The 13291-nt window shown below is 41.7% G+C and overlaps 1 protein-coding gene and 1 pseudogene across 1 annotated transcript in view; one reads left to right on the top strand and one right to left on the bottom strand.

Annotated features, from left to right (window-relative positions):
* The window catches only part of LOC109519234 (aryl hydrocarbon receptor-like), a 42543-nt gene extending 40133 nt beyond the window's left edge, over positions 1-2410 (top strand). Inside the window, exon 11 of the mRNA XM_019875645.1 lies at positions 1103-2410. Coding sequence (XP_019731204.1) covers positions 1103-1243 — 141 coding nt within the window. The 3' untranslated portion in view covers positions 1244-2410. The remainder of the gene's footprint in view (positions 1-1102) is intronic.
* A 9509-nt stretch (positions 2411-11919) lies between these two features.
* LOC109519242 (gap junction beta-2 protein-like) lies at positions 11920-12951 on the bottom strand (annotated as a pseudogene).
* Positions 12952-13291: the final 340 nt, after the last annotated feature.

The raw sequence follows: 13291 nt of genomic DNA, 5'->3' as shown, positions 1-13291 counted from the left end.
AAGCTTAACTGAATACACTACAATTCTTGAACATCAAGTTTGTTTCATTTACATGTTTTCATATTTATTTCAGGTAGTTGTCATTCTTTCGCAATATTTCTAGCTTATGATATTGTATTTGAACCTAAATAACTAAACAAGTGACTTTTGAATTAACTTGGCTAAATAAAAACTGACATCCGCACACATTTTTTTTTCCAGAAGCACTGGTGGAAGGAAAGCTTGGAATCAAATAGCTCTGTTGGGGGGACAATACATATGTCGAAACTTAGTTTAGTAGTGTAACATGTACGACAATGTCAACCATTATATTTCGAGATACTTCAGAAAATGGAACTTTGTAAAACTGCTGTACTTCACCAGCCACATATACCCAGAGGCATTGTATTTTGGTATTCAGCAAGCTCTGAGGGTCAAAGTATGAGACACAGCTCTCAGCATGATGCAGTACGATTTTGCTGATTGAACCAGGTTTAAAAAAAAAAAATCTGAGGTTCTAAAGTCTCTTTTGCAAGAGTAACCTGCCAATGATCCAGTGTATATGAAGAGGAACTGTTCTTGTTTATAGTGTTCTTTGACAATCCAATCAGGGATGTGTCATAAATATTCATTCATTCATTCTTTCATTTGCCGATCCGCTTATCCTCACAAGGGTCGCGGGGGGTGCCGGAGCCTATCCCAGCCGTCTTCAGTCAGTAGGCGGGGGACACCCTGAAATGGTTGCCAGCCAATCGCAGGGCACACAGACGAACAACCATCCACGCTCACACTCACACCGAGGGACAATTTAGAGTGTTCCATTAACCTGCCACGCATGATTTTGGAATGTGGGAGGAAACCGGAGTACCCGGAGAAAACCCATGCAGGCCCGGGGAGAACATGCAAACTCCACACAGGGAGGCCGGAGCTAGAATTAAACCCGGTATCTCTGCACTGTGAGATCGACGTGCTAACCACTGGCCCACCGGGCTTCTGGGTCATAAATAAATAAATAAATAAATAAATAAATAAATAAAATACATGTATAATAAATGTTGCGCGATATATTCACCACATTGCATCACTTCCTGCCGTTCTGTTCTTACCTTCTGGTACCGTACAGGTGGAGAATGGCCACATCCTGACGACAACATCATACCCAGCAGCAATGACCAATGGCACAACGCCCCCTGCTGTCCAGATACCCTGCCAGGAGACTCTGCCTGGCCTCCCTGATCCACCTGCCACTGGCTTCTACCTGTGACCAGTTGGCTCTGTGCTCCGCAAATGGCCAGAGACATGAACACGAACACACACACACACACACACACACACACACACACACACACACACACACACACACACACACACATACACACACAATGAATGGACCAGCCTTATAACACAGAGATAACGAACAAAACGAATAAATGCTGTCCTTTTTTTTTTTTTTTTGGCCAATGGGGGTTCAGCGATCATTGTATTATTTTTCAAGTTATACTATCATAAGAGTCCTTTGTTTACAATAATGCAGTTAGAGAGTTATGTGAATGAATCCAGATGTGACAGATGATTCAGGGTTTTCTTTTAGAGAAGGAGTCGCAGATGAACAAACAGGTTTGGAGTCGGTGTGTTTGTTTGCGCTTCATGAATGTACAGAAACACTCAAGCGGAAAAAGGGAGGGAGGCTTTAGCACTAAATGCAACTTTTACTTCATCCATATTTCCATCAAAAAAATCTGCGGTCCTTCCTGTTGATGACGTACGTTCACCCGTCAGTTCTTAGATACACCTGGACAATCAAATCCAATATAAAAGCTTTTTTTTTTTCATGATGCTCAGTTATGATTGACGTGATGCAGTCAGGTTTTGGCTCGTTACTTAAGTCACTCTGTAAAATTTGGAGAGGATCGGACCATGTTTTGGGGGAGGATGTGGGTGTCACTAAATAGGAATACATTTGTGCTACTTGCGGCACCACTAGATTTAATGTGAACGTTCACTCAAGTCCCGTCTCTCCCAACATAGGGTAAAAATGTCGCCAGAGTAGAATGGCCACTTTATAGGGTATAGACCACCGCCAAAGTTGAACTGATCTAATTGGATTTTATTTGTATACCTGCATAGATATGTCAGAAAATGCACCTCTGTACCATAACTGAATCGGTTATTGCTTGCTTGTCTTTGCGACACCCCACATCCCCACGACAAAGATTCATGGCAGTTGTTGAAATCATTGGCCTAATCCAGACAATAAACATCAAAGAAAACATCATTTTAGCGGAGTTAACACTTGAGCATGTTTCTATTTAAGAAGGCAGACTTTTCTACAGCATGTGCGGGTGTACCTAATGAAGTGTCCCAGGGTGAGCGTCATTTGGTTATTTGCTTCACTTTCCGTCTCGATGCTCCAAAAACAAACACATTTTTTTTTTTTAAAAAAAGCACAAAAGCGAGCAAACAAACAGTGGTCCCGTCATGCAACAAGAATGTAAGATGTAGTGCTTCATTTATTTGTTGAATAGTTGTCCCCGTCAACAATGAGATTACATGTTTGAAAGGAAGTCTAGAATATGAAGGAAACGATGCTTGGATGACATCCTGCACTTTATTTCAAGCAGCCATTTAACGCAGCAGCTCTGCAGTCAGGACAAAACAAAACCTGTTTTGTTTTGGTTTTGTTTTATTTTTACTGATGTTAAATCGCCAAGCTGGCATCCATTTTCAGATGACGCGATCGCAAGCACAAACATTTCTGTACAATTCTTCATGTTCTCTTTATAATTCTCAAGTTGAACTACTGTATACAGCAGATATAGTTGTTGTTGTTTTTTTTTTAAAAATTGTTATTATTGTTGACCATGTTGATCAACATTAACCTTGGAGTGATTTTTGGGTTAAATGCATTGAACTGACCTGATTAGAGGATTTATTTAGAATTTATGTATTTATTCATAGGTTGCAGCAATAATGGGTTCTTGATTGTTCTGAAGATAAAAGACATTCTCATACACAAATCAAAAGAGGGAAAAAAATTGCTTTGTCCTGCAGTGGTGTTGCCTGTGTTACCAGCGCCCCCCGAAAACCTGTGGAACTCTATTGGTCCCAAGTTCCACTGGACCTGTGTTGAGCTTTTCCTTTAAACTTGAGCGCCACCGTATTGCTTGCTCATATTCATTAGGCGTGCACAGTTCTTTACCTTTATTTGAAGTATTACACTTCACTCTATTTTACTCGACATGTAATGCAAACGTCAACCTGAGAAGGAATAGAGGACAAAGCATGAATCACCTAATTGCTGGTTAATGTCAGGCAGGGACTCTTACATTGCGGAGAGGTGGGGTGTCAAACTCATTTTTGTCGCGGGCCACATTCTAGTTACGGTTTCCCTTGGTGGGCCGTAATGAATTTCGGGAATCCATATCAACGTTTAATCACCTTCGCATATTACATACACGGCGCACAACAAATTGATGGATAACTAGTTTTTAAAATCAGAAGTCAAGAATAATGACTGTTATCGTAGATTACATCTGACAATTTGAAATTTTGGTTCAGACTTTAGCAAGCATCATGGAACTTGACATGTTTGATTTGCTTTCGCGGGCCACATAAAATGATATGGCGGGCCAGATCTGGCCCCCGGTCCTTGACTTTGACACCTGTGGCGTAGAGGATGAGAGGGGATAAAGCGAGTCTAGATAGGTGGCGTGAGACAACAACTCCTTTCCAAAACTATGACAAAAACATTTTCAAACGCTGGTTGACCCACTCATTTCTTGAGATTAAAAAAAAAATATGCCATGAACAATCGAAAGTGAATTGCAAAACCTTAACTATCTCAACATGCAATGCTAAAAGAAACATTTGCCATTCTTAGCTGCCACACGTGTGTCAAAATAATTGAACCGATGTTGAGGCAATATTAAGATGATGGAACATTCACTTTCATGTTCAATGACGAATAGCAGCCTCGCATTTTTCACCGAAGTGTAAAAGTTAATCACAAGAAAAGACTCCACTTCTAAAATCAACTTTACAATAGCAGCTAGCCAGACGACCGAGTGACGTGGGTTCAATAAAGTTTTTGTACGACGACTGATTCCTCCAAATTTTTGGACAAACTGCGAGGTGGTATACGACATAACATTGTTTTCTTTTTTCCTTTTCTCTTTTCACGCGATTCACGAACCCTCTCTTTGCTACGTTGATTTTGCTTTTGTAAAGCACAGGCTTCGCCCTCTTGCACCTCGGAACCCATCGCAATACCGCCGAAGGATTAGATTGAAAATGAATAGTCAAGTCATTGATTGTGAAGAATTCGGGAGATTGTTTGGAGGTGATGTTTGACAAATGGTGCAAAAGTGGCGTGCGTTATTTAGCTGCAATCAGAAAAGGCGTTGTCGAGTCAGTCTTCATTAAGCATTTGTAAAAAAAAAAAAAAGTTAATGAAACAATTTCTTGAAGAAATAGACAAATAAACATATCTATGGGAAGAAATATACACGAACCATGAAAACGAATATGAAATACGATCTCACAAATAAATACTTAAATGACCGGAGGGAGCAAATGTAGTCATATGTTCATCCCTGGTACCCACAAATGACCCCCAGGAGGCATAAGAACTGAAGCAAGATATATACACTGTACAAGATCGTGGACGCACAGAATAAAAAAGATTGTATCAATCTTGTCACCTGACTTGTCATCTGAGTGACTCAAGAGCCGAGTTGAGAAGTCGGCACACTTTTTTTAAAGAGATACTTTTGCGGCAAAAAAAAAAAAAAAAAAGGAGCGCCTACTGATCACTTAATACGACTTTAGGGAGCAGTTAGGAGCAAAACCAAATGTGAGGATTCAGTGGCGATCCCTAAAGGAAGGACACTATTGTGAATGTTTCTTATTCGTAGTTAAAACTGAATTTTTACAAAATGGCTGATGAGTGATGGTGGGCGGCAGAGGAGAGATGCTGAAAAGAGATTTTAAATTGTTGCGATAATGTCATTACTAGTGGTATTAATATTATTGTTCTCTCTGTTTTATGTTAAAATGTGTTTCACACGTGGTTCCATGTCATTCGGATTGACTCATTTCCTTCCCGCTTATTTTTTCTTTTTTTTTTCTACAGCAGAACAGGTTTTTTTTTTTTGCTATATTTAATATGATTGATGTGACTTATTAAAGATGTGAAGACAGATATGTGTTCTGTAAATATGAAAAAAAAAAAACAATTACGGGCGTGTACATAGTCACTATAGTTTCATACACCGTTTTCGTGACACTTGCTCCCTTGTCCAGTTTATTTCTTTTTGCTTTGTTGTTCTTTTTTTTTTCTTTTTTAACGATGTGTAAATAGTGCAGCTCACACGAATGAGAACAAGACACGATGACAGCCTGGAAATGGTGCCATACTACTGAATCTTCTAACGTAGGCGATATAACGTGAAGTCAGACATGCAGCGACTGGGACAAGGTTGTTTGCGCATTGTCTTCTGTTCTTCCTTCTTACAAAAAAAAAAAAAAAGATCTGCGTGATCACATTGTTGGATAAATAAATGAATAAATAAACAGCAACATGCCTGTTTGACATCTTCCTAAAACAAGGGGGCGCCCTACAATCTCTGTCAGTGAGGATTTTCTTTGTGGAGTCCGAACATGTAAAGGTGCTTTGTGTAGCATTTCAACATCAATAAATCATCATTGCCACATTAAGCTTGGGGACTGTGCATTACTCGACATGCAGCATTCTGTGACAAAAATATATGTATTTTTTCCAACATTTTTTTTCTTTACAGTGTGCTATCCATTCCACTGTCATGACAACACATCTGTGCTATTAAGATGAGCAATCGAAAAGTAATTGAATGTTGGCTGAATCGATACTGGTCCCATATGCACCATATATTCATCATATAATAAGTTGCTGTCATTATTTCGGTTTCAGCACCTTCATACTGTACAATTTAGAATTGCATTCATGACAATGACTCATGTCTACTAAGGTTACGAAAATCAAGGCAAGTGTGTGGCTTCACCATCACTACAATATTAATCACGGGCGACTCCAGAAATGTTCTCTCCTGAGGCTAATGTAGATATATAATATTACATAGTACATAATAATAATAACAATAATAATAATAATAACAATAATAATAATACATAGGGAGCTGAGAAAGTAGTTTAGAATTATACCTTACAACATCAAGTAAAACGCTAACCTGAAGCAATAGTTTTGCATTGTATTGTAATCTTAAATATTCTTGTGATGTCCCCTGGTGGGCTCTGTAAATGTTATTATTATTTATTTATTTTTTGGTTACAGAAATAAAATAAAAATGCTTTACAAAAAAAAAACAAGACTAACCGAAAAGTCATCTTACGTCTAGTTAACTAACTGAAACAAAATATAATTAAAGCGAACATGTCCTTTATTTTTATCTTTGTCAATTTATAATCACGCATAAGCTTTCCCCCTCCGTGAGTTGACACTTTGTTGTGGTGGAGGAGTTTCTGTCTACTCATGATCGTTGTCTGGGGCTTGATGCCCCAGGTAGGGTCACCCATGGCAAACAGGTCCTTGGTCAAACACCAGACAAAGCACGATTCATATGACCCCTTATGATGAATAACACAAATGGAGTTTTCTCTTGCCCGGACGTGGGTCACCATGGTCCCCTGCTGGAGCCAGGCCTGGAGGTAGGGCTTGTTAGTCAGTGCCTGGTGACCAAGCCTGCACATATAGGGCCCTGCCAGGCTCAGCCTGAAGACAAAACGTGGGTCCCTGATTCCAAGGACTCACCACCTGTAGGAGTCGCCAAAGGGGTCAGGTGCTTTGTGAGCTGGGCCAAAGGTGAACCGATCCCCGGCAAAAGAAACTAGCTCCACAGACATGGAATGTCACCTCTCTGACAGGGAAAGAGTCCAAGATGGTATGCATGGAAGATTAATTTCAACTTGACATAGTTGTCCAATTGTATGAAAAACTTAACTGCCTCGGTTTACAGTGCTTACCATGCTAACCAATGTATACGTTCTGTGATTTGCTGCAAATCAGTTAAGAAAAATACACTGAAGGAAAAGCCTGAAAGATTGTGCCTTTCTACCAGGCAGTCCCTATCCTAGATTACAGTGACTACACAACTGCGCATTGTCCTACAAAATGGGGAAAAAAAAGTGTTTTCTGTAAAAAGTTTCATGACCCTGACTACTGCCATAAGGTTCTTAATCAAGTGCATATGCTTCCCTCATTAGCATTGTGTGTGTACGTGTATGGTTGTTTGAAAATCTACAGTATATTCCAGTTTAGAATTATCCTCAGATATAATAAAAAGGACATTTTACAAAAATTGCCGGCTTTGTGTACAACCCGAAAGGTGTCCTCCTGGTTAAAAAAGACAATGCAATGAGGACTGTCTTCTTGTCCTTGAAACTTTAGTACCGGTCAGGGCGTCAGTGTGTAACAGCGTGACATGCGTCTTTCTGCCCTCTAGATGGCAGCAGCTTGTTTGTCTAACAACGACACAAGACATGATGTCGTTTGACTGATGCTTTAGTAGAATGAATGGCAACTGGCAATAACAGTAGCAAGCGGCACCTTGCCTTTTGGGTTATACCATCTCAACTAGAACGGTAGGGGGGGGGGTAGTCCCCAAACATCTCCCCTTTTATAATTCAACACAACAATCAACAATATTAGCTTTTCTATAAATCGAGTCTTTGGGGTGGTTTCACTATCCGACCCCTGCTGGTCTGGGACGATCCCTTTGTGTCCATCTGCGTCTTTTCCTCACCTTGTTCGTTTGTCCTGTCCTTGCTCTCGTTCTCTTCCCTCATACAGTCACTGCCCTGACTCTCCTGTGCTTTGGGAGGTGTCAGGTTTTGTCCTGTTGGTCTTGTAGTCTCGTTTTGTTCCGTTCGTCTCTCAGCCATATTTTGTCCTGCTGGTCTCAGAGCCACTCTGTTATGTCTGTACAGAGTGCCTTCCACATCCACTAAATAGGACCGAGGGCCCGCATGCTGGAGACACACACCTCTTCTCCATCTCCCGGTCCGATCTCCAGGCAAAGGCTGCGTACTTATTGTGGTTGGCCAATTTTTAGTTCTGGCAGATCTCTAGCTGATTTGTCATACAACAGCTTGGCTCTTTGATGCCTAGCCTTCAACTTCTCCGTAACACCCGTCACTATGCATGGCTCCAACAGACTCTCCGAAACAGAAAGTGGCGTTTTCAGCTGACGGGCCATCAGTCATTGAGCTGGACTGTAGTCCATGTTGTCTGAAGGGGTATTCCTACACTGCAATACAGCCAACCAGGGATCAGAGCCAGCACCAGCAGCTTTTTTACACAGATTCTTGGCTATTTTCACAGCCGATTCAGCCTTGCCATTTGGTTTCGGGTGTCTTGGTGAAGACATAACATGTTCAAACCCTCACTCTTTTGCAAATCTTCTGAATGTGTCATTCTCAAACTGTGGCCCACAGTCACTGATCACCCGGTCAGGCCGGCCATAGCGAGCAAATTGTGATTTACACTTTAGAACTGTGGTTTCCGCTGAGAGGTCAGGAAGCGGGTCCACGTGACGTTGCCCTGATAGCCCATGACCGGACACTTGAGCAGCAGCAAGTGGCCCACACTGACATGGTAGGTGTCTGGCGGCCTCTTGTGGCCGGAAAAGGAAGCACAGACATACGCTCGAGTTTACTGTGTGACTTCAAAAATTACAAATGATGAACTACATTGCTGTATATTATTTTAGGTTTTGGATTGGGTAAAATGTGTGAACCAAATGAAAAAAAACTTCAAAAAGTAACATTCACAAATAAATCTGAATTAAAAAAAAATTGAGAAAACTTTACTTTTTGGGAACAGTAAAACTATAAGCATCTTGATCTGGAGCAAGTTGTTTAATAAGAATAAGAAAACCTTTAATCGTCTCACAATGGAGAAATTCCCAATTTACAGCAGCAAAGTTTTAAACGTTTTAAAAAATGAAAAACTAAATTTTAAACTGCAAAACACACTTTTAAAAATAATAACAATAAAAATGAAAATAATTTTAAAATGTGGATAAAAAAATTCAATGTGAATCAAAATTATGGGGAAAAAAAATCAAATGTGAAACCCGTTCATCAGCATAAAGAAAATATTTTAAAATGTGAGAATAATTTTTCAATATGTACAATAAATTTGGAAAATATGAAAGAAATGAACAAATTAACAAAATTTCAAATGTACTAAATCAGTAGTTATGTTTGTAAAATCTTAGTTTGCTCTTGAAGATTTTTTTTTTGTTAGTTTCCATTTTTGTACATTTGTATTCTGGGAATGCCTATTTTATACTTCAATCTAAATTTGTTGGCAATTTGGCAAACAATCGTTTACTTTTGTAAACTCATCAATTTTGAAAATCTGAATTTTGCCTTGGTAAAGTTCAACAAATGACCCCGTAAACTTAATTTCCTTGCTGGAGGCTCAAACAAGATGGACCTCACTTGACCTCATTTAGGTGACACACTGACCTAAAAAAATTTTTAAAAAAGGATGCTTACTGAAAATTTGCACCTGATTACCTCTGCCAAGGAGTGTCATTTGTTAGTGCTGAGCCTCCTATTTGTGATGATACATACCCAGTAGCCATGTCGTCAAGCTCACTGGAATGACCAATGTGATTTCTCCCAGCCAATCATAAATTAAAAGTATTTTTGAGAATAAAATGAATACACCGTACACAACATCACATAAGGATTTATTAGCCCTATTTCAACGAAGTTGGGATGTTGCGTTCAACAGAAAAAAAAAAAGAATAATATGATTTGCAAATGATGCTCAACCTTTCATGTTCAAACTGATCAACTTTTTGAAAAAACAATCATTAACTTTCAATTTTATGGCTGCAGCACGTTGCACAAAAGCTGGGACAGGTGGGCAAAAAAACAAAAGAAAAAGTTGACGAATGCTCATCAAACACCTGTTTGGAACATCCCGCAGGTGAACAGAGCATAAAAGGAGCTTCCCCAAATCGCTGTCATTCACACGCTAAGATGAGGCAAGGTTCACCTCTGTGTGAGAAAAAAGTCGAACGGTTTAAGCCAGGACAACGTTCCTCAACGTACAATTGCAAGGAATTTGGGAATTCTATCATCCATGCTCCATCGTGTCATCAAAATGTTCAGCGAATCTGGAGAAATGATTGCATGTAAGCGGCGAGGCCGAAAACCAACATTGAACTGCGCCGTGACCTTCAACCCCTCAGATGACACCGCATCAAAATCCGACATCACCGTATGAAGGGCATCACCACACGAGTTACATCATAAAGATTTAAAAAAACGGATGACGTGAATCTAGCCAAATGTCAGCGTACTCACCGAGCGTGCTGGCCGCAGCGAGCAATACGGCGAACGCGCACAGCTGAGCCATCGCTGCTTTCCACACACCTCTTCCACAAACACGATCACTGAGGGAAGTGAGAAGTGTTGTCACAACAAGTCGGAAGGCGAAACACACACACACACACACACACACACACACACACACACAAACACGCACACGCATACGCACACGCACACACTCACACACACTCAAAATCCCAGGACAGGGAACAATCCATTGAAGAAGTGCTTCAGTACATATACCGTATTGTCGGTTAAACATGCCTGCCTTTACATCATAAAATGCTGCTGACTAGAGATGGGTCCATGAGGTGTCATGAAGCCTGTTGACACAATGACACACTGTGTTGATACTGTGTTGATACGGTGTCGCTGACCACTGCCACCTGCTGGACTTTCAAAATACCTGCAGGCAACCCACTTGATAGACTGAACTGAGTGATTTGATAACAACGCGTATCCAGTATCATTGACATCTATGCATTCATATTGTATTATTCATTATGTTTGAATAATGTGAAAATTATGTGAATGAGGATGCTTGTGGGCTTTGTCTTCAAAAATCTTTATTCAGAAAAATAAGTTGCACCAGTGGCATCCAAATGTTGCCACAGGTCATCTAAAAAACTAAACCTAACAAAATTGGCATTTAGAACAGTTTCCAAAAAACAAACTAATAATGATGAGTAACATGCCAGATGTAGTTGCAGAGGTGCTTTTGTTGGGATATGATATTTCTGTATGGCAAATTCGACATTTCACCTGCAATAAAACGTGAATAGTAAACTAAGAGTTACCTTGAAATTAATTTGAATTCGAATGGAACAAGATATGTCCATAATCTGAGAGGCACTTGTTGAGACAAGGAGATTTGAATAAATACGGCAATGCCTTTCAATGTGGTCAAGGATGCACGCAGTCGCCGATGCAATCTGTTTGCTATTTAATAAACAAAAAGAGGCAGCAATTAAGACACATTCACAGGAGCTGCTGTTAGCCACAACTCACGCCCATACGCTCCACACTCAGACTAGCCCCCTGAGCCCATCTCCCCCCAACCTGGCTCCTCCCCTCTCTATTACGTCACTCAACTAACCAGACCCTCAAAAACACGAATAACGACAAACAGATATTACAATACCCTATTCTCCCAAAGGAGATCAAAATGATCCCCCACGGTGGACAATTTGCGTTTCTGCTCCATAATAGGCACGAACTTCGACAAGCGAGTGAGAGTGAGGTCTGGCTTGTTTCGGCAGGCAGCATCGTGTCGCTCGATGCACTTCCTTATAAAACACAGCTTTTGTGGCGTCGACGCCCCGTGGACTGAATGCCGAATCCCAGTCTTCAAACCCCATTCTTGACACCTTCATTTAAAACTCACAAATCGTTTGAAACTCTAACCCAGGCCTAAAACCCGATTTCAAACCATAATCCTGTCTTGAAACTAACCCATGCATGAAACCCTACGGCTCCTCTTTCTCCGGTTTTTGAGGCAACCTTTTGTGGTGAACCCTTGCATATTTATGGACAAACATTGCACAAAAGTGTAAAAAAATACAGCAAAATTTGTTTCCTGGTCTGATTTTCGTGATTTTGGAAGCATACGGCATTTTCATGGGAAACTACCATTTCCCATGACAAATATCTCCTTTGTGTGAACATAAGATTGATTGCTTTTCTGCATCGAGACCAGACATAGGCTCATGCTTGGGAGAGACACGCCATTCTGGTGTCGTGTTGGGTTCCGGCGCTCTCATTCAGCACATGGTCTTGCGCACGGAGGAGCCCCAAGAAGGTGCAGAGAGCGGCAGCTCGTTCTTCTTGTTCTGCAAGGCGGTGCCGTCCCGCGCGACGGTCTCCTTGTGGTTGTACGACAATCTCCTGTTTTGACGTTGGCCAGAGCGGCGCATGAGCGCCTTGCACACGAGGTAGCCCAACTCGGCCAAGTTGAGCAGCATGCAGATGATGGAGGAGGCCACCATTAAGATGGTGAAGATGGTCTTCTCGTGGGCCCAGAAATGCTGCAGCCCATCTGGTGTGGGCAGGGCCACTGATCGCATATCAGCAGCCGAGGCATCTGGAAGCCGCCGTAGATGAAGTAGAACGCAACATGAAGCCACCCTCGAAGATGAGCCGGAAGAAGAGGCTGCACGTGTACGTCCACCAAAGCGTGCCGGTGATGGGAAGCCGCCGTCGTTTGAGCGTCTCCATGTCCACACTGCTGGGTTTCTCGGTGTCGTCGGACGCCAGCATGGAGCGCTTGCCGCCATGCTTGCGGTAGGCCGCGTGCATGGCCACCAGTAGGGCCGGCATGGACACGAAGATGAGCTGGAGGCACCACAGGCGGATGTGCGACATGGGAAAGAAGTGGTCGTAGCACAGGTACGTGCAGCCGGGCTGCTTTGTGTTGCACATGAAGCCGGACAGCTCGTTGCCCCAAACGCTTTTGGCCGCCAGCACCAGGATGGGGATGCGGAAGATGAACAGCACCGACAGCCAGATCTTGCTCAGGCTGGTCGAGTGCTTGTTGACGCCGCCCAACTGGGCGTAAAGGGCGCCCCATGACATGATGGCCTGCGGGGGGGAGCAAAAGAGCTTTTGAGATACAACCGACAGTAAAGTCACACGGCGCCAGGGTATTATGACATTTGAAACGAGTTTCACGTTGGAACTGACGATGAGCGCAGATGCGTATGTGGAAGTGGGAGTCAAGTCTACTCAGGTTACAAAAATCAAGGCAAGTGTGTGGCTTCACCATCGCTCCAATATTAATTAGGGGCGGCTCCAGAAATGTTCTCTCCTGAGGCTAATGTAGATATATAATATTACAGGGTGACCCAAAAAGATGCGTACCCATATTTTATTCGATAAAAAATCCATTTTTTAACGAATGTCTTTTCTGTTGCAGGAC

This window comes from Hippocampus comes, unplaced genomic scaffold (assembly GCF_001891065.2).
Source record: "Hippocampus comes isolate QL1 unplaced genomic scaffold, H_comes_QL1_v1.1 scaffold234, whole genome shotgun sequence".
NCBI lineage: Eukaryota > Metazoa > Chordata > Actinopteri > Syngnathiformes > Syngnathidae > Hippocampus > Hippocampus comes.
The sequence above is the reverse complement of the archived record's forward strand: the minus strand, read 5'-3'. Positions and strand labels throughout refer to the sequence as shown.